The sequence below is a fragment of the Geotrypetes seraphini genome, chromosome 1 (genome assembly GCF_902459505.1).
Source record: "Geotrypetes seraphini chromosome 1, aGeoSer1.1, whole genome shotgun sequence".
NCBI classification, from domain to species: Eukaryota; Metazoa; Chordata; class Amphibia; order Gymnophiona; family Dermophiidae; genus Geotrypetes; species Geotrypetes seraphini.
The window spans coordinates 178,273,812-178,301,304 of record NC_047084.1 but is presented as its reverse complement, the minus strand read 5'-3'; the positions used below and the strand labels follow the sequence as shown (position 1 = coordinate 178,301,304).

The following is a 27,493-nucleotide window of genomic DNA, read 5'->3' as shown; positions in this document are numbered from 1 at the left end:
TGGCGGTAACTTCCGGGAGCTGTGAGGAGGAGGAAAATGAAGAACTGGCAGCCCGGAGAATGTCTACAGCATTTCCAACGCAGGAGGTCTTGGGGAAAATGGAGGAACGGCAAGAATCACCATTACCTTTAAATTCTCAAACAGGTACTGAGCAACTTAAAGATTTGGATATTAAATGTTTCCTAGCTCCTATAGAAAAGCCTTCAGTGGTGGATTTAAACTCAATTTGGGAGGCAATCTCAACATTACAGATTTCCCTGGGAAATCAATTGCAAACTCTGTCTACTCATTCTGCAGGGATACTTTCTGAGACTTTAAAATTGCAAAAAAAAGTGGGCAAATTGGAGGAAAAATCATTAGAACATGAAAGAAAATTGGAAGTTATGGTGAACATTGAGAAAAAATCACTTGAGCAGGAAAAAAAGTTGGAAATATTGGGAGCACAAAATCAGCTCCTTATGAGGGATAATGATAATATCAATTTCAAGATGGAGGTTCTTGAAAATGTAGTACGGAGACAAAATTTGAGACTGATTAATTTTCCAAAGTTAATATCCACTACAGCTCTTTGATATGTTTAAACGGTATCTTTCGGAGATTCTAAAAGTCCCACAGAGTTCCTTTCCACCAATTTCAAAAATATACTATATTCCCTTGGGAAAGAAGAAGACTCCGGAGGACAAGCGAGAACCAGTAATAGATGTATTGGACTTAACAAACTTATTAGAGAAGTCAGAATCAGAGGAATTAATGGTTGCCACACTTTTTGTACAATTAGCATTAAATTCAGATAGAGAATGGCTTTTGAAGTTGTTTTTTAAATATAAAGATGTTTTGTTTTTTAATCAAAAAATAAGAATGTATCCAGATGTTTCTAGGATAACTCAAAAAAAAAGGAAACAGTTTTTGCTCTTGAGATCACAGGTGTTAAAAATTGGAGCTACATTTATTTTGAGATACCCCTGTAAATGCTTAGTTAATTATAGGGGAGCTAAATATATCTTTTTTGAATCTGCACATTTATCGAGGTTTATATTGATAAGGAGGTGATATGTGCAAGTACCCCTATTTGTAACCAAGAAAATGTTCCAAGTTAGTTAATTGGGTCCACTTCAGTCAGCCTAAATTTCTTATGATTTGCTGGATTAATTAATTAGTCTCCGATTTGTGATACTTCTTCCTCATTATTTGTGGACTAATTAACAGTAGAAAGAATGTTAAAATTTTCCTTATATTCTTTTATGTTATGTACTGTAAGGTGGATACTGTTTTATTCATCATGATTGTGTTAACATATAATTTAAACTCAATAAAGATAAAATTAAAAAAAAAAAAAAAGAAGAGACATTCAGGGAAAAAACACTTACCTCTCTTGCTAATCATTGTAACTCTGTTTTTTTTTAAATTAACCTTTTGTAATCCGCCTTGAACCGCAAGGTAATGGCGGAATAGAAATCCCTAATGTAATGTAATGTAATGTAATAATAAAGTAAAATGGAGTAGTAACATAAAAAAATCAGTTTGCAAAGGCATCTTTAAAAAGAAAAGTTTTTAAGTTACTTTTAAATTTTCCGAATTCCTTCTCCTCCCTTAAAAAAATAGGGAGGGCATTCCAAGTCTGAGGTGCAGTACATGAAAAAATAAATTGCCTTCTCGTATTTATACTTTTTAATGAAGGAATAGACAATAAGTTTTGTTCGTTGGATCTTAAAATTCTCCTTGCAGAATATGGAATTAATAATTTAAATAAAAAAGCGGGGGTCATATTATATAGAGTTTTGAAGATGATTATACAAAGTTTAAAAGTTATTCTATGAATAACTGGAAGCCAGTGAGCATTTTTAAGAAGCGGTGTTACATGGTCGAATTTTCTGGATTTGGTTATTAATTTAATTGATGCATTTTGTATGATTTGGAGACATTTTATTTCATGTAAAGCAATTCCTTTAAATAGAGAATTGCAATAGTCTATTTTAGACATCACCAAAGAGTGAATCAGAATGTTGAGTGACTTGGGACATAGAAATTTTGAAATAGAGCGAATTTTACGTAATCTGTAAAAGGTAGTTTTCATGATGTTACTAATATGGTCGTGAAAAGTAAGTTTATTATCGAAAATTACCCTTAAAATTTTAATATTTTGGACTAATTGTAGGGGAACGTTTTGAATAGCGACAGGAGTAACAAGAGGGAAACTATCCTTCCATGGAAAAAGCATGATATTAGTGTCCCAATTGTAGGCAACTGTAGGCGTCCTACAGCTGCCTAATCAGCCAATCGGGAGGCACATTTTCTAAAAATAATGCTCCCCAGGCAGGCCATCTATATTGAAGGCACCTCCATGAGCCTAGGGAGGCCCACAAGCCCACCTAAGCTCACCTAAGGCTAGGCGGAAGCCTTAGGCAAACTTAGGCAGCCCTAGGCGTCTCCCCAGTAGAGTGGGAGACGCTTACAATGTAGGCCAGCAAAATTCTGGCCTACATTGTAAGTAGAGGCGGCCACTATACTTAATTGTGACAAGGGATCTCCCTGCTGCGATTAATATAGTGGCCGCAGCTATGGCTGCCAGTCTCCCCTCCCCCACCCCTAAACGAACGAAGCAGGAAGGATGACCAATCCCTCCTGCCGAAAGACCCGCCCTGATGATCGCCAGCAGGAAGGTGCTCAACCTTTCCTGCCAGTAGACCCCCCCCCACCGGCGATCGTTGGGGGGTAGGTTGGGGGTCTTTCAGCGGGATGGGTTGGGCACTCTCCTGCTGTGATCATCGGGGGTAGGGGGGTCTACCGGCATGAAGAGTTGAGCACCTTCCTGCCGGCGATTGTCGGGGGGCGGGTCTTTCGGCAGGAGGGATTGGGCATCATTCATGCCTCGTTCATTTAGGGGGTGGGGGGAGGGGGAGACTGGCGGCCATAACTGCAGCCGCTATACTAATCATGGCAGGGAGATCCTTTGCTGCAATTAAATATAGCGGCCGCCTCTAAAGTAACCCGGTTCTGTAACCGGCGTCTGTAACATGGACGTCGGTTACAGAATTGGGTTTAGTTTGGGCGGGTGTAGGCCCAATTCTGTATAGGATGGCCATCCCAGGCATCCTATACAGAATCCAGGCCAGAATATTCATGTAATACAGTCATCTCTGCCCCTGCTCTCCTTTTTGTTGAGGCCTACTTCTTAAGTCTTGTGTGCTACTTCTAAAACATAAATCCAAACATATAGGCAAGAACTTCCTCTGACTTAAAGTCGTATCAAACTGGAAATCTCCTAGGCTGTCTCGCTCTTTTTTAAATATATAAAACATTTTTTTGATTATATTACAATTTTCCCTCCGAATCCGCAGTTTCAATATCCGCGGATTCAGTTATTTGCGATTTTTATTGCAAAAAACTATTTTCATTTTTTGGCTATTTTTAAGCCGTCCAAGCCTCCCGGAACCTTACCTGGAGGTCTAGCGGTGAAGCGGGGCAGGAGCGATCTTCCTATGATCCTGCCCCGTACAGAGCCATCATCAGAGACTACAATGGGAACTCACGGCAGCCATTCTGATGACGGCTCTGCACGGGGCAGGAGCATAGGAAGATCGCTCCTGCCCCGCTTCACCGCTAGACCACCAGGTAAGGTTCCGGGGATGCAGGAGGGAGGCGGGGATGGGTCATAGCCGGCCGAGAAGTTATTCGTGATTTTTCACACTTCGCGGTCCAGCTCTGCACCTAACCCCCGCGAATACCAAGGGAGAAGTGTGTATAACAGATGATTTTGACACACCCAGTTAGTCTTGTTTATAGGCTATCCCCAATGAATACAACGGAGGTAGATTTACATATACTAATTCTGTTGCTTGGAAATCTATCTCATGCATATTCATGCGGGTATCCTGAAATTCTGATTGGCTGTGTGTGTCCCGAGGACTCGTATGAGAATCATTGCTGTAGATCAGGGGTGGCATAGTCCCTCCTCGAGGGCCGCAATCCAGTTGGGTTTTCAGGATTTCCCCAATGAATATGCATGAGATCTATTTGCACGCACTGCTTTCATTGTATGCTAAGAGATCTCAAGTATATTCAGTGGGGAAATCCTGAAAACCCGACTGGATTGTGGCCCTCGAGGAGGGACTCTGACATCCCTGCTGTAGATGAACTCAAATTCACACACCTACTGAGCAACTTATTTTTGCTTGTTTTCTACGGGTGCTGTTCCTTTAATGAAGTTTTTAAACAAAAACAACAACAAAACAGTGAAAAAGTGATCAATTCTATTGATAGAAGGGCAGATGAGATTCAATAACAGCTGTCTGCAACAAACTCCAGAAACTTCTGTGAGGTTCACATTTTTGGCCTCACATTAGCATCTGGACATTAGGAGATTGATGTTGTCCATATGGCTTCTTCACTTTTTACTGTCTTTTGAGGATAATACACTAAGAAAACACTGGAAACTGTGTTCTCCTCACATAGAATATTATCCATCGTTTTAGGACACAAGTAGATAGAAAGGCTATTTAGTAAGAGTATTCTTTCTTGTATTAGCCATTCTCTGGGATATAGTACATCAACTCATTCATCACATGTTTGTCATCGACTTTCAGCTAAACAAACAATCTGACCCCAGTGGCACATCTGTTTGCCTTTGGTTTGTTGCGCACCTGAGCAGATGGTCAGCAGGCAGCTGCATGTCACTGAGCCATACTCATTTCCTGCAGTGCACGCGAAGGCCCCGGCATCTTCTGGAAATGCTTCTGCAATCACCAGGGTGCAAATCTCCTCTACAAATAAACAAACCAACCGAAGTTAGGGAAAATAGCAATTTTTGTATTCCATCAGCTCTGAAGAATTTCATTTACATTTCCAGGTTTCCAGCTATCAAGTCCCGTACAGTATTTGTGCTGTCTTTGTATTCGGCTTCTGAACTTTCACTAACTTTGGATATTCCCGTGGACTTCAGAATGAGCACATTCTATAAAGGAATTCAGAAGTTAAATTAGGAATAATTTCTCAGTATATGCTATTACTAGTCGTTAAGCCCGTTACATTAACGGGTGCTAGAATTTATGTCTGTCTGTATTTTTCTTTCTGTCTCTTTCCTCCCTCAATTTCCCTGTGTAGCGCTGTCTCTGCTTTCTTCCTCAGTCTGCACTCTCAAGCTGTAACATTACTGCTTAGCTTTTTCTCCCTGCAAGCATCTCTGCTCTCTTTCTCATCCCCAGTCTCTTTGCTATTTTTCTCTTCTTGCAGGGGTCTCTGCTCTCCTTTCTCTATATGTTCCTGATTCCTGCAAACTTCAGTTTTCTCTGTATACTCTTGATCCTGTGTTTCCCTGTAGGTGTCTCTTCCTTTCTTTTTTTATTCCTTCTTCACGTATTGTTGATTTATTAAAAGTTTTTATATTTTTCCTATTTGTTGCATGCCTGTCTCCTTGGCCACTGTATGTTTCTCTTTTTTTGCTTTCTGTGTTTGTGTTTTTTGCTGATTGTCTACTTGGTCGCTGTCAGTCTGTCTGTCTCATTGGCTGCTGTATGTCTTTTTTTGCAGTCCACTGTATGTTTGGCCACTGTATGTTTTTTTTCCCTGAATTTATCCTTGGGCATTGTATTTTTTTCTGTTTGTCTCCTTGGCTGTTTGTATTTTTTTTTGCTGTCTCCTTGCCCACTGACTCTCTGTCTCTCTACTTGGACGCTGTATGTAAGTATGTCTGTCTCCTTGGCTGCTGTATGTCTGTTTGTCATTTTTTTCCTGTGTCTCTCTCTCTCCTTGTCCTCTGTGTTTTGTTATTTTTTCAATCTGTCTCTTTAGCCCCCTGTCCTTCTGTGAGTGTCTGTGTGTCTCTCTCTCATTGTCCTCTGTGTTTTGTTATTTTTTCAATCTGTCTCTTTAGCCCTCTGTCCTTCTGTGACTGTCTGTGTGTCTCTCTCTCCTTGTCCACTGTTGTTTGTTTGTTTTTTTCGATCTCTCTTTAGCTCCTGATCCCCTTTCACTGACCCTTGCGCGACTGCATGTTATTCCGGCTGGGTTTCCATGGCAACCCTGCTCATGGGTCTGTGAGTGTAGGGCCGTTTTGTCGGGTCTGGCGGCGCCGTGTAGGGCGGAAGCGGGAAGGCGGGGCCTCAGCACCGGCCGGGCGGCTCGCACCGCCGGCCCCCAGGATCCCGAGGCTGGCGGCGGGGGAGGCAGGGACATGCCTGGCATGCCATGGTGCAGGAGGAACGGAGATCGGCGGCTGGCTGCGGTCCTGCTTGTGGAGGCGATCGGCTGGTGACGTATAAGCGCGCATGCGCACTCCTTCGGCCACAGCGCACGGAACACGCAAATAAGAGAGTGTGCATGCGCGGCTAGCTTTTTATTACATAGGATTACAGGTCCAGGAAAACCTCCTTCAGTTGAACTAGTTACTATCAGTGCCTTTTTACATAAAATTGCTTATCTTTGTGCTGTAGTAAAATTAACTCTGAAGCAATGACGCTTTTATACGACAAGTTGATTCCTAGCAGTAGTATTGCAGGGTTACTGTTTAAGGTCATAGCTGCCACTTTGAACCCCAACAGCTCTGAGACAGGATTGGAATGGGGACCTCAGCTAGGAACATAAGAATAGCTTTACTGGGTCAGACCAATAGTCCATCTAGTCCAGTAGCCCATTCTCACGGTGGCCAATCCAGGTCACTAATACCTGTCAAAAATCCAAGGTATAACAACATTCCCTGCTACCGATCCAGGGCAAACAGTGGCTTTCGCCATGTCTTTCTCAATAACAGACAATGGACTTTTCCTCCAGGAAACTGTCCAAACCTTTCTTAAAACCAGCTACGCTACCCGCTCTTACCACAACCTCTGGTCCACTACACTATCAGTGAAGGCCCCCCTGGGCAAGGCCCAGTAGGGATCAGGGGTGTGGGGAAAGGTCCAGGGTATGGGGAAAAGTCTAGTGTTTGGGAGGAGGGACTTAAGTTAATGGAGGCTTTATCTTGTTGACTGTCTTGATAGGAGACATTATTGTTTGAGAGGAACTTGGGGGGGGGGGGGAATGTTTGGTTTGTTTTTGCACCAGAGCCTACATTCCATGCCTCGGTAGGTAGTGATGAGCACCCACAATATTGAGAAAGCTCCTTCATTGTGGGGTTACTTGTATTGTGTATGGCAACCTCAATCATTTTGAAATGTTGGTAGAGGACTATGAGTAGAGGACTATGCAATAACCCCCAAGTTCTGTATAGGTGGTCCAAAGTTGGGTACGGATCTGTGATCCTTGACTGTATTAATTATCTAATTAGACAGTAAGAACCGATTACTGGCATTAATTGGCAGAAATTAGGAGTTACGCACACATCTATCCTGTGCCCTATTCTATAATATGCTTGCCTAATTTTCATAGCATGCAGCTTCAAAAGGGACATGAACACGGGAGAGTCAGGATCAGGGGTGTTTCCAGAAGTTAGGTGTAATGTTATAGAATACTGTCATTTGTATGCTGAACTGCCATTTGTTGGGAGCCCTATATTCGTATGGCACTATCTGCAATAACTCTCTCAAGTCCCTTCGAATATATATCACAATCACAGCTAAGGGACCTGTATATATCACAAGTTTCTCTTAGCAAATAAAGGACGCCTCAGCCCCACCACTCCACCGCTATGTTAATTTCTTATTTGCGGGAAGAATTATGTGGCACTTCATCATTGGCTGTACCTTTATATTTTTATCATTTTCATGCTATATATTTTTATATTATTTTTTTCTTAATAAATAAGTGCTCTACAAAATTTTTTGTGTACTTAGCTCTTCTTTCAGCCAACGCCTGGGAGTCTGACCCGACATGACATGTTTCGCACCCAAAGTGCTGTATCAAGGGTCTCCCTGTGAAATAGTGGAAGGAGTATGTTAGGTGACATTCACAACAACCTCCCCCACGACTTAAAACTGGTTTTATCCCATTCATTCATAAAAGCTAATAACTCACCAAGAGCGTGCGTGTCATCCGACTCTACAGTAACTATGAGAGGCAAAAGATGGCCGCGGCGTCTAACCTCGGGGTTTAAATATCCCTCCCTTCTCAATCAGTTGTTTCCACCCCTCTGCATCTCATTGGCCAGAGGTCTGAATGAATGGGATAAAACCAGTTTTAAGTCGTGGGGGAGGTTGTTGTGAATGTCACCTAACTTACTCCTTCCACTATTTCACAGGGAGACCCTTGATACAGCACTTCGGGTGCGAAACATGTTATGTCGGGTCAGACTCCCAGGCGTTGGTTGAAAGAAGAGCTAAGTACACAAAAAATTTTGTAGAGCACTTATTTATTAAGAAAAAATAATATAAAAATATATAGCATGAAAATGATAAAATTATAAAGGTACAGCCAATGATGAAGTGCCATATAATTCTTCCCGCAAATAAGAAATTAACATAGCGGTGGAGTGGTGGGGCTGAGGCGTCCTTTATTTGCTAAGAGAAACTTGTTATATATACAGGTCCCATAGCTGTGATTGTGATATTTGTTGGGAGCCAGCATTTACACTACATTTTGGCAGGTGTATGCTTTATGTTTTATTAAAACTTGCTATACCACCTGTTCTTACAATTTACAATATAAATACAATAAGAGAAAGGAACTCCATATATAACAGGCCAGCACTAAGAAGAACAACCTACACCCCCCCCCAATTCACACCTACCACCTACGGGCCGCATTAAAATGGAGGAAGAAATCTTTTCTCTTAAGGGTCCCACGGCGACAAGAGGGCATCCGCTAAAATTTAAGGGGGGAAGATTTCATGGTGACACCAGGAAATACTTCTTCACCGAAAGGGTGATTGATCGATGGAATGGTCTTCCATGCCAGGTGGTCGAGGCCAGTAGCGTGCTCGACTTCAAGAGTCGTTGGGACAAACAGTTGAGGTTGCTACAGAATTGTGCTTAAAGGATGGATTCTCAGGGGAGGGAGGGTTACTGAGTGGGCAGACTTGTTGGGCTGCCAGCCCTTTTCTGCCTTCATACTCTATGTTACCATGTACTACATGTAAGTAGAAAGATCCTTGCATCAATTCTGTATCACAGAGATACAGTTAAAGAGACCCATTTCAGCTAATATATATGCACTAAAGCTGAAGACGTTGAAAATTCTCCAAAAGCTTCATGGAAATAAAAAGTTTTCAACATTGTTTTAAATGCTTTAACATTCGCCACCAATCTCAATTCTCACGGAAGACGATTCCACAGTTGAGGAGCTATAAAATAAAAAGAAGCTTTAGTTTTAGTTGATTCCCATCTAGCTCTATTTGGTAAAGGGAGCACTAAGCTATTATCCTGTATTCATCTCAAAGTTCTTGCAAGTGCATATGGGATTGTCAAATTGTGCAAATAGTTAGGCTGATGAGAAATGAAAGCCTTATGTGTAAGAGTCAAAACCTTGAACTGGATCCTGTAAGAAAAGTCACATGGGGCTGGAAGGCCTGTGTGTTGGCCCTTTGGGATTGGCTCCCAGAGGGTTTAGGGGCGGGAGTTTCAGGGAAGGTGCAGCACGATTAGCCAGTTTGTCTCCTGCTTCGTGGGACAGTGGGGATAGGTTGCAGCGGCTGAAGAAGGGACAGGACTTTAGGCTGCAACGGCTGTTTCAGGACCAAGGATTTTCGGGTCCTCGTGGCTGCTTCCCCATCCTCCCTCCCTCAAAGTTATGGAGTTGGTTCCTGGAGGTGGGAGCCCTGAGCTCGCAGCGGCGGGTATCGAGCTACCAATTGGGGCTCATTGTGAAATGAGTGGATGGTAGGCAGCTGTTTGAATGGGGGTCCCCAGGCAGACTGGGGACCCGTTCGAAGGGGGCAGGGAGGTCACTGCCATCCCCAGACCCTTGCTGGGGCTGAGGCAGGGTCACAGGCAAAAAGCTGCTTGGGTATCCTTCTGGTAGCTCGATTTTGTTTTAATTAACTGTTTAATTTGTTCAATATTAACTGCTAATTTGTTCAATAAACAGAGCTGCGACTCGGTTTTATCAAAATTGAGTTTTGTGGTTATTGTGTGTTAATTGTTATAGGTAGGTTTAAGGGAGGGGGGAAGGGGGTTAGGAATTAAGGGACAACTGGGCCTTTCCAGGTCCAGATGTTAACAGGCAATATTGTAAAAATAAAGGAGAGACTCTAACAAATTTCTTCTTATATCCCAATACTTTAATGGCTGTCTTTTGGACCGTTTCTAATGTTTTCAAATTATTTTTTGAGAGACCTGAATAAACTATGTTACAGATGTAAATGCTGTGGTGCCCAAAGTTTGGTACAAAACACGCATTAAGCTAGCATTCTGTAAAGGGCACTCCGCATAGAGTGCTCTTAACAGAATTCTAACTTAGCGCAAATCATCCTGGCACCTGAATTTGGGTGTCATTTACTGAATTCCCCACTGTGTGGTTATGGGGAGACTCCTTTGTACCTAAGACAGCTCTTGAAGCAGTATATACCTTCTAGAAGTTTGAGATCTCAATCCGCAATGAAGTTAGGTGAAACACATTACAGAAGAACACAAGTAACAGCTATTTCGGTTGTTGGTCCACATTTGCCAGGATGCTTCAGATTATGCAAAGAGAAAATGTTATTTAAGAAGCAATTGAAAACCATTTTATGTGCCAAATCTTTTTGTTAGCTTAGCATAATACTGCATTTTATGGTTCACAGAGGATGAGCATTTTTATGAGCATTATGCTAGTTTTAGCTATTATATGTGAAGAATTGGATAGGATGCATATATTATGATATGTTTGAGTATGTGTGTTTTCTACTGTAACCCGCTTAGATGTTAAGTGGGAAGAAATTTTTAAAATAAATAAATGCAGGGCAGATGCTGGACTCGTCCCCTGCATTTACTACACAGACATAGAAACATGATGGCAGATAAAGGTCAAATGGCCCATCCAGTTGGCCCATCCACAGTAATCATCTCTTTCTCTCTCTCTGAGAGATCCCACGTGCCTATCCCAGGCCCTTTTGAATTCAGACACAGTCTCTGTTTCCACCACTTCTTCCAGGAGACTTTTTCCATGCATCTACCATCCTTTCTGTACAAAAGTAATTCTTTAGATTACTTCTGAGCCTATCACCTCTTAACTTCATCTTATGTCCTCTCATTGCAGTTTCCTTTGAAAAGAAACTCAACTCATGTGCATTTACATTACGTAGGTATTTAAACATCTCTCAAGAATCCAAGTCGCAATAACAAAATAAAAATACAATCAGCAAAAAATTGTTATTAGCCTAGTGGTGAAGATACCCCATGAAAGTGCATTTATAATAGGTGGAGAAAAAGCCTCAACTTATCAACAATATACGGACGTCAACCCAATGAGTTCTTAAGCCAGTCCTGCTCTGTATCATAGGCAAAAAACTCCACACATTTCAAAATGTAACTTTTCAAAACGGGACCAACGCCACCACTGTGCACAGGGAGCCAGAAAAAGAACAACAGTTCACTTATCTTCTGCCGATGGCAACAGCAGCAGCGAGTAGATCTTCCTGCTATAGCACTTCTCACGCTGACAAAAGACAAAGGAACTGGATGTCACCAAGGCTCTTGTTTCGCCGAACAATGGCTGCGTCAGAGCAATCACCTTCTGTCCTGCTCCGTCCACACACGGCTCAGAATGGCACTAGGATTTATACTTCCGGGTTCATTGGGGTCAATATCAAAAAACTTTATTTACTGGAACAAACGATCTCACCATCAGTAGAAGGCACACCATTCTACTTTCTGATTAAGTCCATAAGGCCAGATAGTTTTCAAAAAGAAAATAGACCGCTGTTCACTTTGGTATAACAATCTTTTTACATCCCCACGACGAGCTGTAAGGGGAATATGATGTAATACAAAGCACCTAAATTCCTCAAAAGAATGATTTTTTTCAACACAATGTCGTGTGAGTATATCTACCTGTCTTTTGTGTGAAATGTTAGAACGATGTTCAAACAGTCTGGTTTTAAGACTGCGTGCAGTATGTCCTATGTAGCACAGATCGCAAGGGCAGAGTATTGCATAAACTACTCCAATGCTTTCACAAGTAACAAACTGGGTCATCCTGATACATTTTCTTCCGGGTATGCAAATTAGGTCTCCCTCATTTAATAAAGAACAAGCAGTGCACTGGTTACACCGAAAAAGTCCAACCCTCCCTCTTTCCATCTTTGTCCAAACATCCGCAGGGCACAACAATTCTTTCAAATTTCTATTTCGAGCAAAGGCAATTTTACAATCCAAATCCTGACAGTTTTGCTTAGTTTGCAGCATGGGCCATAAAGATTTAATTTTTCTCCCAAGCCGCTGTGATATGCCAGAATATCGTAGAACACATGCTGTAGAATCACTCTTGTCATTCTTTGGTCTATATTGTAACAATTGTTCCCGAGCACTAAACCTCGCCCTTTTTAGAAATGACAGACTTTGGGTACCCTCGCTGTTCATATTTACTGTGTAACAATTGTGCATTATTCACAAAATCTTCAGTAGAATGACATATTCTTCTATACTGTAAGAATTGAGACACTGGCAAGTTGTTCTTCAGCGTGATAAGGTGCATACTAGTGTACTGCAACAAGGTATTCCTGTCTGAAGGTTTCGTAAAGACAGATGTTACAAATCTACCATTATCCTGTATGATTTTCACGTCCAAAAATATAATTTCTACACTGTCACATTTCATTTCAAATTTAATTGTGGGGTGGCAGCTGTTTAAATACTGAAAAATCTGTCAAGATGTTCCTGCGTCGAGGTCCATAGCAGAAAAATATCTATATACCTTCTCCACACTTTAATATGGACCATAAAATTCGATGCATATATCTAGTCTTGTTCAAACTTAGCCATAAACAAATTCGCTATGGAAGAGGCAAATGATGCCCCCATTGCCACCCCTGTTTTCTGCTGAAAAAACTTATGATCAAAAAGAAGTAATTCTTGGACATCGCAATCGTTGTTAAAGCTGTTATAACCTCCGTAGGCACTTGATGTGGATGGGGCCGAGCATCTAAAACTTCCTTCACTACTTGAAGTGCTTCTGATTGAGGAATACAGGTATACAGCGATTTCACAGAATCATAAATCCTAGTGCCATTCTGAGCCGTGTGTGGACGGAGCAGGAGAGAAGGTGATTGCCCTGACGCAGCTGTTGTTCGGCGAAACAAGAGCCTTGGTGACATCCAGTTCCTTGTCTTTTGTCAGCGTGAGAAGTGCTATAGCAGGAAGATCTACTCGCTGCTGTTGTTGCCATCGGCAGAAGATAAGTGAACTGTTGTTCTTTTTCTGGCTCCCTGTGCACAGTGGTGGCTTTGGTTCCGTTTTGAAAAGTTATATTTTGAAACCGTGTGGAGTTTTTTTGCCTATGATACAGAGCAGGACTGGCTTAAGAACTCATTGGGTTGCCGTCCGTATATTGTTGATAAGTTGAGGCTTTTTCTCCACCTATTATAAATGCACTTTCATGGGTATCTCCACCAATAGGCTAATAACAATTTTTTGCTGATTGTATTTAAACATCTCTATCATATCTCCCTTCTCCCACATTTCCTCCAAAGTATACAGTTTGAGATCTTTAAGTTTGTCCCCATACGCCTTATGATGAAGGCCACATACCATTTTAGTAGCCTTCCTCTGGACCGACTCCATCTTTATTATATCTTTTTGAAGGTGTGGCCTCCAGAATTGTACACAATATTCTAAATGAGGTCTCACCAAAGTCTTATACAGGGGCATTAATACCTCATTTTTCCTGCTGGCCATACATCTCCCTATGCAACCTAGCATCCCAAATCGTGCACTCAGCACTGTTGCGCTTACCTTTCATGGTCTATCGTGGTACAATGATGACACTCAGGCTTTTGTCAACTCAAGTGGAATTTTATTTGGCCGCAGCCATACAGAACTATTACATAAACTGTTATCCAACTTATCAACGTAACATTATAATCCAACATGAACGGTGATGAACTGTACACTGTAACCGCACTTTAGAACATGGCATAACACACAATGTACATCACCAGGCAACATATAAGGAACTACTGGTCAGGCGCACAGCATCTGGCTCTCTATTCCGCACAATGGGGGGCGCCGTCACCAGCTTCCCCAGCTCGCCGGACCCTTCCCGTTCAAGGAGGTGTCCCCTCATCAGCGGTACCTTGTTGCGAAGATCATGGCCTGGCCCCCTGCCGTCCAAGCAAGGCGACGTGCCCCATGTCTTAACCACAGTAAAGATGTCAACCTTCTACCCATATGCTGTGCTTACCTGCCTGCCTGACTGGCTGCGACTGTAGTGAAGGGTGGGCGGGAGGGAAGTCGCGTCTGTCTCCTTGTGTCTCCGTTGGGAAAAGGGGCGACTTCCCTTCCGCTTCTCCTTCTTCTCCTAAACCCACCCCCCCCCCCCGGCTTTTCCTCGCTGATTGGTTCCTTGTCCTACTCCCTCCCCCCAACCCCCCCCTACCCTCTTTCGCTCCGGCTTCGGCCGATTTGGCCTCGCTCCTCCCTATATGGGATCGGAGCTTGTTCTTTCTAGCTTTCGCCGTCATCTTTTCAACCTGTTTGGCCACCGTAAGGTCATCACATACAATCACACCCAAGTCCCGCTCTTCTGTCGTGCACATAAGTTCTTCACCCCATAAACTGTGCCGTTCCCTTGGGTTTTTGCAGCCCAACTGCATGACCTTGCATTTCTTAGCATTAAATTTTATATGCCAAATTTCAGACCATTCTTTAAGCTTCGCCAGGTCTTTCTTCATGCTCTTCACACCATCCATCTCATACTTTAAGTTTTGCACCTAAGGTGAGGTAAGTACAACAATGTACTGCGCTTTAGTACACAGCCCTCTCACACTCATGATTTAAGCCCATCGATTTCATAAAACACAGAGAAAAAAAATTCAACACGTTCATAAATATGAAATAAATCAGAATGGGGAAAGCACAGCCAGAGTTTAAAATAGCTAAAACTATAATGCTAGGTGACAAGACTTTTGCTGGAATGTTGGGGGAAAGGAGGAAGGCCAAAGAAAGGTTAGAAGTGAGATTGCAAGGCTCAAAGATACTGAAGACAAATGTGTGGAAGGTGATGAGAAAAAAGTAGACATGTTAAATACTTTGCAGTTCATGGAAGAAAATTCTGGAGAAGGACCACAAATGATGATAAAGGTGCAGATGGGAATGCAGTCGATACCAAATCATTCAAGGAAGAAAGTGTTTATCAATAACTTGCACAGCTATGGGTCTGATGAGATACATCCCAGGATACTGAGAGAAGGAATATGTTTAATAGAACCTTAGAATTGGGGTGGGGTGGGGGATGGGGGATTCCATTGGACTGGAGAAGGACTTATATACAGTACTTCTCCAGAAAAGGTCTTGATTACACTAGTATTTATATTCCTTGACCCAATACAGAATCTTATTTTTAATTATTTTTTGAATAAACATAAAACACGATACTTGTATATAAACTATATTTAGTTGAATAGGCCAAACTCCTTAGGAGGTGTGAAAATATTGTGCACTTAGCTGCATTAGTAAATCTAATATTAGATGTGAATATAGGCAGGATGATTGATTTGCTATGAACATATACATATAAGTAGGACGATCGATGTGCCAGTAACATAAGTAGGATGTTTAATTGATTATACCATAATTATGCTGGTATTAATAACTGTATTATAACACCTCTACAGAAGCTCAAGTATTGTAACATCTTTTACAGAAGCTCATGCAAACCGCTCTGAATTGACTCCCCAGTCATTAGCTAGGTAATAGAAGCTCACAATAAACAATAAAATATTTCTATAATAGTTTGTTCATATTGAAAGAATGTATTTTAGATCAGGGAAGGCTCATGTTTAGTGCTGTACACATAGCAAGAAACACTGATGTTAGGTGACATCAAATTAGTCAATGGATCAGCATGGATAACCAATGTGCTTCCTGAGGTTGTGGATTCAAATCCCACACTGCACCTTGAGATCCTGGGCAAGCCACTTAATCCCCAATTGCCCCAGGTACATTAGATAGATTGTGAGCCCACCAGGATAGATAGGGAAAATGTTTGAGAACCTGAATGTAAACCACTTAGGTTTTAAGTGGTATCTAATATAATAAAATGGTAAGCCGCGCATGCGCACTTCCTAAGTATGCGCCGGTTTTCCGTGAGCTGTAACGACACATAGGAAGTGCGCATGCGCGGCTTACGATTCTTTGAAAGACGCGGCGGCGGCTACTTTCACAATCCCCGCCTGTGTCGGACTTCCGACGCAGGTGAGGATCATGAGAGGAGCCACCGCCACGTCTTTCAACTAAAAAAAGGAAAAAAAACAAGGCGGATGTCGGCCCGATGGCTGGAGTTCACCACTGAGTCCGGTGAGGAGTGCTTCCCTCAACAGGAACCATCGGGTCTAATTCAAATACTCCCGGCAGGTCGGGAGGGGGCGGAGCAGGCTCACACGCCTGGCGGGGACCGGACAGGAACTAGACTCCCTGCAGGAGCCAGCCTGATGGCTGGAGATCACCGGACTGGACAGGGGGAGCAGATAAGGGGGTGCTGCAGTACAGGAGGAGCAGGGAAGAGGTGATTCTGGACAGGGGGGGAGGTAACAGGAAGGGAGGCCTACTGCTGGATAGGGGAAGCAGGGAAGAGGTGCTGCTAGATGGGGGGGGGCAGAGGTAAAAGGAAGGGAGAAGGGCTCCTGCAAAGGAGAAGAGCTACTGCTGGATATGGGGAGCTGTAAATGGGGTGATGCTGAACAGGGGGACATAAAAGGAGAAGGGCTACTGCTATATAGGGGGAGCAGGGAATGGGTGGGGGTGCTGCTGGACAGGGAGGAGGTAAAAGTATGGGAGAAGGGCTGCTAGCACCCGTTAATGTAACGGGCTAAACAACTAGTATATATATAATTATATAATTAAATAAATAAATACTACTTATCATTTTTATACTGCTGCTAGACATACGCAGTGTTGTACATTAGTACATTTAAGACATGGTCCCTTCTCAGAAGAACTTACAATCCAAAGTATACAGACAGACAAGCATAACAAGTAGGGGGTTGGGGAGTTCATCAAGCATGAATGCCTTACAGTGAGTGAGGGGTAAGGAGTTAAAAGCAACCTTGAAAAAGTGGGTCTTGAACCTAGATATGAATACAGCCAGCAAGGGAGTAAGACATAGTGATTCAGGAAGTCTGTTCCAGGTGTAAAGCACAGCAAGAGAGAAGAAACAGAGCCTGGAGCTGGCATTAGTGGAGAAGGGTACAGATAAGAGACTTACCTGATGAATGGAGCTCCCGGGGAGGAATATAGGAAGAGCTATGAAAGGAGAGATATTGAGGGGCTGCAGAGTGAATGCATTTGTAAATCAGTAAGGGGAATTTGAATTGCATAAGGCAATGGATAGGAAGCCAATCGAGTGATTTGAAGAGAAGGGTGATAAGGGTGTAGCTACTCTGGTGGAATATAAGTCAAGCATTCAGAATTTCGAACCAATAGAAGGGGAGAGAGGTGGTTACTAGGAATACCTGTGAGAATCAAGTAGAAGTAGTCAAGGTGAGAGGTGATAAAGGTGTGGATAAGGGTTTGGTGGTGTGCTCTGAGAGGAAGGGCCAGATTTTGGTGATATTATAGAGAAAGAAGCAACAGGTTTTGGAAGTCTGCTGGATTTGTGCAGAGGAGTCAAAGGTGGCCCCTAGTATGAGAGCCGATGAGACAGGGAGGATGAGAGCACCATCCGCTTAAATAGAGAGTAGGGGAGAGGAGAGGTGGTTTTGGCAGAACAAGTAGCTCCTTCTTGGCTTTTCACTATCATATGAATTGCTTCTTTGATTCCATCTATCTTCACTATTTGCTGTTTTCTTTTCCAATTTCCTTCCTTTTTAGAAAGCCTACTCTCCACTCTTTGCTATCCAAAAATGTCAAATTATACTGTCAAGGAAACAAGTAGAGCATAACCTCAACAAAAAAATCCTTAAAATTCTCATCAAAATTTCTGTGCTTTCAATATAAAGTCTATGTCAAAAGGAAAACAACAGTATATATCCTCAGTCATCCAGCATATCTTACATGGTATCAGCTAGTCATTTATCTTATCTGTAGAATTTTTTAAAAAGTGAACATGAATATACCATGTCACCAATTGCATTTTCAAGCATCAATCAGTTCAAGCTTGAGGGCAGAAAATTCCAAGTTCCTGTAATGAAGTGTGTGATCCTGATTAATAGAGGAAGTGAAATCACTGAAAGGATTAGTTAACATCTTTCAAGACATATGCTGGATGACTGTGGATTTATATCTATATATGCAATATGTAAGCACCGATAGAAATGGCTCAGGGAAGATGTGAGGTCTATAAAATACTGAGTGGAGTGGAAAGAGTATATGTGAATCACTTGTTTACCCTTTCCAAAAATACTAGGACTAGGGGTCATGTGATGAAACTACTATCTAGTAGATTTAAAACAAACCAGAGAAAATATTTATTCACTCAATGGGTAATTAAACTCTGGAATCATTGTTGGAGAATGTGGTGAAAGCAGTTAGCTTAGTAGGGTTTAAGAAAGGTTTGGATAATTTCCTAAAAGAGAAATCCATAAGCCATTATTAAGATGGCTTGGGGAAATTCACTGTTTATTCCTAGGATAAGCAGCATAAAATCTGTTTTGCTCCTTGGGATCTTACCAAGTACTTGTGACCTGGGTTGGCCACTGTTGGAAACAAGATACTGGGCTTTCCCAGTAAGGCAACTCTTATGTTCTTATATTCTTATTATGAGCCTTTCGACCCAGTCTATGAAATCTGAATCAAACTATTCACATGCCAAGATATGGGTGATATTTTGGAGTCTTAATAGAATTTTGCTGGGGGCATTTGATTTCTTTCAGATTGTTTAGGTGTATGAGATTTTGAAAGATGTATGTTTCTTGGGAGAGTTTTAGCACTGAGTAAATTTTCCACATTTTATATTTATAGGTTTGACTTCAGTAACATGATTCTCACTGTAGAAGAACGAATTCTGATAAAGAACTTGGTACTACTAAAAGGTTACAGTAGTCAAAGAGTGTTGAAAGAGTTCCCACAGAAGGGTTGGAACAAAAATGTCCTTGATCTGCTGCTACACAAGATCCGAGCAACAGGCACTGTGGATCTTAAGCCAGATAGAAGGTGACCGCACTCGATTCACATACAAGAGCACATTGACATTATATGCAATCTTGTACTGAGCCAGGAGGTTGCACCACAAACACAACAAACAACTCACCAAATGGCAAGAGCAGACAACTGTGGTTAGGATAATCCCTTTTTGCAGATGATACCAAGATTTGTAACAGAGTAGACACCGAAGAGGGAGTGGAGAATATGAAAAAGGATCTGCAAAAGTTAGAGGAATGGTCTAATGCCTGGCAACTAAAATTCAATGCAAAGAAATGCAGAGTAATGCATTTGGGGATTAATAATAGGAAGGAACCGTATATGCTGGGAGGAGAGAAGCTGATATGCACGGACGGGGAGAGGGACCTTGGGGTGATAGTGTCCGAAGATCTAAAGGCAAAAAAAACAGTGTGACAAGGCAGTGGCTGCTGCCAGAAGGATGCTGGGCTGTATAAAGAGAGGCGTAGTCAGTAGAAGGAAAAAGGTGTTGATGCCCCTTTACAGGTCATTGGTAAGGCCCCACTTGGAGTACTGTGTTCAGTTTTGGAGACCGTATCTGGCGAAAGACGTAAGAAGACTTGAGGCGGTCCAGAGGAGGGCGACGAAAATGATAGGAGGCTTGCGCCAGAAGACGTATGAGGAGAGACTGGAAGCCCTGAATATGTATACCCTAGCCTAGAGGAAAGGAGAGACAGGGGAGATATGATTCAGACGTTCAAATACTTGAAGGGTATTAACTTTTCCAGAGAAAGGAAAATGGTAAAACCAGAGGACATAATTTGAGGTTGAGGGGTGGTAGATTCAGGGGCAATGTTAGGAAATTCTACTTTACGGAGAGGGTGATGGATGCCTGGAATGCGCTCCCGAGAGAGGTGGTGGAGAGTAAAACTGTGACTGAGTTCAAAGAAGCGTGGGATGAACACAGAAGATTTAGAATCAGAAAATAATATTAAAGATTGAACTAGGCCAATTACTGGGCAGACTTGTACGGTCTGTGTCTGTGTATGGCCGTTTGGAGGAGGATGGGCAGGGGAGGGCTTCAATGGCTGGGAGGGTGTAGATGGGCTGGAGTAAGTCTTAACAGAGATTTCGGCAGTTGGAACCCAAGCACAGTACCGGGTAAAGCTTTGGATTCTCGCCCAGAAATAGCTAAGAAGAAAAAAAAAAAAAAAATTTAAATTGAATCAGGTTGGGCAGACTGGATGGACCATTCGGGTCTTTATCTGCCGTCATCTACTATGTTACTATGTTACTATGTATGATCTGAAATTAAATTGTCCCAAAAAGCACTGTGCCCAAGAGTTAACTTTACACCACAAATACTCACACCTGAAGTGCTGCAAGCAGCTTTTGACCAAGTACTCGGAGCACAGCATCAGCGTCATCTGGTTTAAAGATGAAAAGATATTTACAGTAGCTCCACCAATTAACACACAGAATGATCGCCTGTACGTGCCTTCAACAACACTGGTGTGAGGTTAATGCCAAACACCTATAATGGACCTGCCTGACCTTCAGCCAATCAGTCACGGTCTCAATCACAATCTCGAAACTCAGATTCACAGATCTGTTCTTCATCGATCCTGGGGCTAAGATCAATGATGCAGAAGCTGTTGCCAGCGATCTGTCATATGTGGGAGACTACTTTATCTTCCAACAGGACAATGCCCCAGCACATCAGGCTCAGGAGTAATCTAAGGAAATACATTTTTTTTTTTTTACAGAAAGGGTTGTAGATGTGTGGAATAGTCTCTCGGTAGATGTGGTGGAGACAAAGATTGTGTCTGAATTCATGGGGGATCTCTTAGGGAGAGGAGGAGATAGTGGATGCTGCGGATGGGCCATTTGGCCTTTATCTGCCGTCATGTTTCTATGTTTAAGTGCTATAATAAACAATTGAAATTAACAAAAAGGATTTTTATGGTGAAAATACAGCTTTTGCTGATATGGTTCATATTTATTAGGTTGGCTGGGATCCTGCATGACATTGTAAGCGATATTGTAAATGATAATTTTGATATGATTTCTTTTTTAGAGTTGGTTTGAGTGTGTGAGTATCGAGTGTTATAGGTCTGTCCTATCTTTTATTATCGGGGAAAAGGAAAGAAAAAAAAAACAAGCCTTGAACTACAATAGAAGAACCAACAAAAAGAGGCAATGGAGATGTCTAAACCACTGAATGGTTACGAGTCCTTTATTAAAAATCAAACATCTAAAGATTGAAATAAACAAAGTCCCGACTAGGATCCAAGCTTTGGCGATGGATGTCACCTTCCTCAGGGGACAATAATAAACTTGTAACGTAGCACAATTGGTGCATATAAACGGATCGGTGTCTCTGTTTCCCAAATGAAGCACCCAAAAACTTGGATCCTAGTTGGGACTTTGTTTATTTCAAGGACTTGTAACCATTCAGTTGGTTTAGACATCTCCATTGCTACTATCTTTTATTATGGCATTCTTTTCTTGATTCATAGACAACGGCGCGAAAGACAAAAGCGTGCGCCGACAATTGAGCGCAGCGTGGAGGGCCGCGCCGCACATAATTACAGTTTTTAGGGGCTCCGACGGGGGGGTTTTGTTGGGGAACCCCCCCAGTTTACTTAATAGACATCGCACCGGCGTTATGGGGGGTTTGGGGGGTTGTAACTCTGTACATTTTACTGTAAACTGAACTTTTTCCCTAAAAACAGGGAAAAAGTTAAGTTTTCAGTAAAATGTGGGGGGTTACAACCCCCCACAATGCCCCCACAACGCGGCGCGATGTCTATTAAGTAAAGTGGGGGGGTTCCCCCCACGCCCCCCCGTCAGAGCCCTAAAAACAGTAATTTAGAGCGGCGCACACCTCCGCGCTGCGCTCAATTGTCTGGGCGCGCCTTTGTCGCGGCGCGCTTTTGACCTGACACCCTTTTCTTTTATTGCATTATTATTATACACCGCTTGAACCTGTCATAAGAACAAGCGGTATAACAAGTTTTAATAAAACATACATGCTAACATTGCTTAATGCATAAGTGCCATGGAGCATGATTCTAGAAAATGCACATAACTTATAGAATACTATGTTATGCGCATTTCAGGGCACAATTGGAAGCCAACAGTTAAAACTGTCATTGACTTGGCGTAGCTGTTGGTACCTAACTTTAGGCATGCTAATTTGACCTATGCTAGTATTTTATAATGGCACCTTGGCAACAAGAAACTGTTATAGAACTGGCGCTATGCACCTTGCATTAGAGTTCCTATGAGTGTCAGGAGCAGCGCAGAGCATTCAGCGTGCCGGCCTGTGCTAAAAAAATGCTATTGCGGTTTTGTAAAAGGAGAGGGGTGTGTGTGATTCTTGGTGCCAATTTATAGAATTGCCATCTGTTTGTATAGTATGTATTTGTAAGATGGAACTCTTAAGATTATATAATGTCATCAGTTGTATTATATTTTAATGATTGTAAATCACTTCAAAGCCTTATAAGACAGAAGGAAGGCATGAGTGCCTTTTAATTTAAATTATCAGATACAGTTGAAAAAAACCTGGGTTTTTACCGTTGATGCAACAAGTGACTTCACAGATTCGCCAGCATCCACTATAACTCCCAGGATCATTATCTTTTCCTAAGATTCCAAAAATGTTATTCCTTAGAGTAATACTTTGGGCTAATAAATTCAGAGATGGTTTTCCTCACCCTTAAAATCTCAGCCTTTAAGGTATTTAAATTATTTGCTCTCATACAGCTGAATATTATCTGCTTATATCTGAAACTTGGTTCCTCCAGTTCTACAAATATTCCCAATGGGCTGATATATCAAATAAACTGGACTGATGAGAGAATAGACCTCAAGGCACTCCACAAGCTATCTACCAGGGTTCAGATAAGGCGCTGCCAGAAAAGACTGGTAGTGCCAATCATATGAAAAGAGAGAAACCATCTCATTCCCTTGCTTGTATGATCATGGCCCACAGTGTCAAATCCTGCAGTCAAATATTTCCCTTCAGTCTAACTGGTGCAGCACAAAGTGTTATAACAACCGAAAGGACCTCATCAATCAGAATCAAATGACATTAGACTCTCATCTGCAAACTCAAATTCTGTAGCTTTTCAGGACAGCTCATCAAAAATGTGTTTCCCTTTTAACTGTAGCATGCATTAAAATCTGTCAGTTTCTTTCCTGCTGTCATGAAGAAAATAAAAACCTGGCACAGAAAGTAGACCAAAATTGCCATTCTCAAGGACCAAAACAGTTCCAACATAGCCCTAAGCAAATGCAAAGCAGTAGGTTCTTTGACACTGTCGGAACACAGATCAGCGGTTAGTTTGCTTATTGTTTGTGCAATGGGAGCTTTTTTTCTTGCGAGATGTGATGATGAATAGAAAAGTTCAGAGACAGCAAAGGAAAGAGAGAGAGAAAGGAAAAAAAAGCCTAAGACTACTTTGGAAATACTTGTACATGCCAGAAGTGCTATTTCGCGGTTCACAATCTGACTCACAGTAGCAGAACATGAATTCTAACATACAGGCTCCAAGGTAAGCAAGGAATGTTTCCCTCAGGTTTCGGTTATGTGGGTAAATGTTTCAGTATGATACAAAGCTTTTCTTTTTGTTATCCAACAAAATGGCAAGCATATTTTTTTTTTGTCTTACGTGTCACTGAGCAGACAATGGATATTAAGAAATTTAATATGCAATGTGGCCACATCTAGACAGCTGAGTAACAGCCAAACTATCAACAGCTGACCAATGAATCACTTTTTTGTTCTGCCAGACTTCTTTGAAGGGTTCAATCAATGTAAAGCTAAGATGTCCAAAAGAAAACAAAAAAAGGAAAGCGAGAGAGAGAGAGAGAGAAAAAAAAAAGGAGAGAACAGCATAGGTAATTTGGAAAAGTATGTCTCCGGCCTTTATTTCAGACTGATTATTAATTCATAAACCAGATGAGATTTGTGATGTAGAGTGATTTTTGTCTAGACTGAGAGAGGAATGTGAAACCCATTAGGCAGAAGGAGGACAGCAGTGACGAGAAAACTCTTTCACAGGTCAGTTGCATGAATACATAGGGAATGTGCGGCCGTCCTGTGCTTATGTCATTTGGCACAAAGCTGCTCCGTATGAAGTAGGAAAATGTAGCACTATGACAGGCAGTTCAGTGGTTGGGAGGCAAATAATTTTGCTTCCCTCCAGCTTCTCCCAACATGGTCACAGTTCATTAATATTATCATGAGATAAGACAGACAGGCTATGGAATTATTTGCTCTACATTCTGAAACTGAGCCTGCTTCTTTTTTCAAAAGACCACTACTGTACTACACTATGGAAACTGTGATTGCGCCACCTATAAGTTAGAATGTTTATTGCACGTTTGAGAGAACCAACTTAAGGAAGCATGAATCACTTGGAGCCAGTGATGTAATATGTGGAAAGACATCAACTATAACAACAAGTGCTGTGAAATATGTTTGTATACACTGATGTTTATTTTGTCTTTTGTTTGTATTGGGAATTATAACCTGAAAAAAAAAAAAGAGGAAAATCCACAGAGAATGTGATCCTGAAAGCTAAAGACCAGTGGTAAATGAGAAAGGGAAAGGGAATGGGGGACTTAAATACCATCTTTTTGTTGCTTTGGTATTTCAAAGCTGACTGGAAGATTAAGTGACTTGCCCAGGGTCACAAGGAGAAACCGGGATTTGATCTCACAACCTCTGGGTGCAGAGGCAGCAGGCACCTGTGAGAAAATGATAGATAAGAACCGCGTTGGGAATATGGATAGAGGATATTAATAGGAAAGAGCCAGTGTGGTTTTAGCAAAGAGAATTGCCCAATCTGTTCGATTTCTCTTACATGAAAATAAGCATTTGCAAAAGGGTGAGATGACTGATGCAGTCAGGCCATTTTTTGAAATACTGGCCAACAACGTTTAAAAAGTTGCTGAAGATCTATCACGTGGCTGGTGGGGATCACCAAGCCCTGCTAGCTGAAAACTCCCGGTATGCTTACCTTTTAAACACCACTTCACCAGCAGCAAGCAGTGATAAATTAGAGCTGCTCAGTGCCAGCTCTTCGCACTGAGCAGCTTGCATTAATCACTGCTCGCTGCCGGCAAAATGGCTCAGGCCTAGTGGTTGCAGCAGCTGCCTCAGTGCCCTGAGTTTGTGAGTCCTTGTGACTCTTGGCAAGTCACTTAACACTTCATGGCCTAAAATATGTCAACTGCTCTGATTGTAACCACACAGAAAAAGCGGTATATCATGTCCTATCCCCTTTCCCTCCCATGCAGGCCAGTTTATGCAGAAACAGGAAGTGGTGCCAGAGGGAAGGCTGTGAGCTGAAGTGGAGCAGCTTGCAGCAATCACTGCTTGCTGCCGGCACAGATGGGGGAGGGAGGGGGGAGTTGAGAGCCTGGATTGCCCTAGGGGAGAGTGGGGAAGTTGACAGTAGAGAATGACACGGTGACAAAATTCATCACCGTTCCCGTCCCCGCGGATAACCGCGGGAAACCATCTTCATGTCATTCTTTAAGGAGAGAGGGAAGAATCATGGTGAAATCATGGTGAAGAATCATGTGGACCACGGTGGAACGTGATTTAGGAGTGATCATTAGCAATGATATGAAGGCTGCCAATCATGTGGAGAAGGCTTCGTCCAAGGCAAGACAAATGATGGGCTGCATCCGTAGGGGTTTTGTCAGCAGAAAACCTGAAGTCATAATGCCACTGTACAGATCCATGGTGAGACCTCATCTCGAGTATTGTGTTCAATTCTGGAGACCACACTACCGGAAAGATGTGTTGAGAATTGAGTCGGTTCAGCGAATGGCTACCAGGATGGTCTTGGGGCTCAGGGATCTCACGTATGAAGAAAGGTTAAAAAAACTGCGGATGTACTCACTGGAGGAGCGAAGAGAGAGGGGGGACATGATTGAGACCTTTAAATATATCACGGGGCATATAGAGGTGAAAGATGATATCTTCAGTCTTACAGGGCCCACGGTAACCAGAGGACACTTGCTGAAAATCAGGGGAGGGAAATTTCAAGGTGATGCTAGGAAGTACTTCTTCACCGAAAGGGTGGTCGATCATTGGAACAAGCTGCCTCAGCAGGTGATTGAGGCCAACAGCGTGTCAGATTTTAAGAGAAAATGGGATATTCATGTGGGATCTATAGGGGAGTAAGAATCAGGGATTTGGTATGGGCAGACTCGATGGGCTATGGCCCTTTTCTGCCGTCAATTTCTATGTTTCTGTTTCTAATCAGAGTACGAATGGCCACAACCACTGACCCACAAGCTTTGCTTTGAAGAATGCTGGTGTAGAAGGACTGAGGTTGAAATAGACACTAGAAAATGACATGGGATTATTTCCCGTGGTTATCCGCGGGGACGGGAACGGTGATGAATTTTGTCACCGTGTCATTCTCTAGTTGACAGCAAATGTTGAGTACCTGGATTTCTTGTGGTGTGTGAGGAGTTGAGAGCTCGGACCTCCTGTGGGGCAGAGCAGAACAGGACAGGGGAAAGAGTTGACTGGCAAAAAGCAATGGGTGGGATTTCTTTGCCCATTTACCTCAAAATGCGGCCTAAATAGAACATTCAAGGGTCTTATGGGACACTGCAAGGCCACCCACACATCACACATACACCCACAGTCTGAAAAAAAGAAGACACAGAAAAAAAAGTGGAGAAAAAGCCTCAGTTAAGCTTCATATGGCTAAAAGAACTCCATTTATGTGTCTTCACTATATCAAAAACAGTGGTGAAAAAATAAGGCACAGTAGCAGCCCCCCCAAAAACACCTCACATCCAGCACGCCAAAATCTTACATACAAACATTGTGTGAAAAAAAGATTGCAGTCCAGAGACACAGTCAGAAATATTGCAACTTGAGCAAGGAAAAAAGAAAAACTTAGCTGTCCCCGAAGTCCCAGCTGTCTCCAATCAGGCTTAATCGCAAGCCCCACTACCCAGGCCTCGTGGACAAGCCTACCCACCTTGGGTCCAGGCCTATCCGTAACTGGGTGTCTGCCTACACCTCTATCTCCACCTGGCTAATAGTGCTTTACAGGCTTTTCCTCTAGCAACTTGTTCATACCTTTTCTGAACCCAACTACGTTAGTCACCTTGACTATGTCCTTTGGCAACAGATTCCATAGCATGTTGCCTGAAACAGTACTTCCTACAATCTATTTTCAATTTCCTGGTTATTAGTTCTATGGAGTGTTTCTTGTTTTAATGTTTGAAAGGTTAAACAACCATCCCCTAGTTAACCATTCCACCCCACTCATGATTTTTATTAACTTTAATCATCTGGAAAGGGATTGGGACTTGTATACTGCCTTTTTTGTGGTTACACAACCACACTGAAA

General features: G+C 42.3%; 1 protein-coding gene across 4 annotated transcripts in view; it reads right to left on the bottom strand.

The window, feature by feature from the left end:
- Window positions 1-27,493, bottom strand: part of PALLD (palladin, cytoskeletal associated protein) — a 792,721-nt gene that overhangs the window by 346,158 nt on the left and 419,070 nt on the right. For all 4 annotated transcript variants that reach the window (XM_033942034.1, XM_033942043.1, XM_033942063.1 and 1 more), the window contains one exon: window positions 4,641-4,760. In XM_033942034.1, the coding sequence (XP_033797925.1) occupies window positions 4,641-4,760 (120 nt within the window). The remainder of the gene's footprint in view (window positions 1-4,640; window positions 4,761-27,493) is intronic.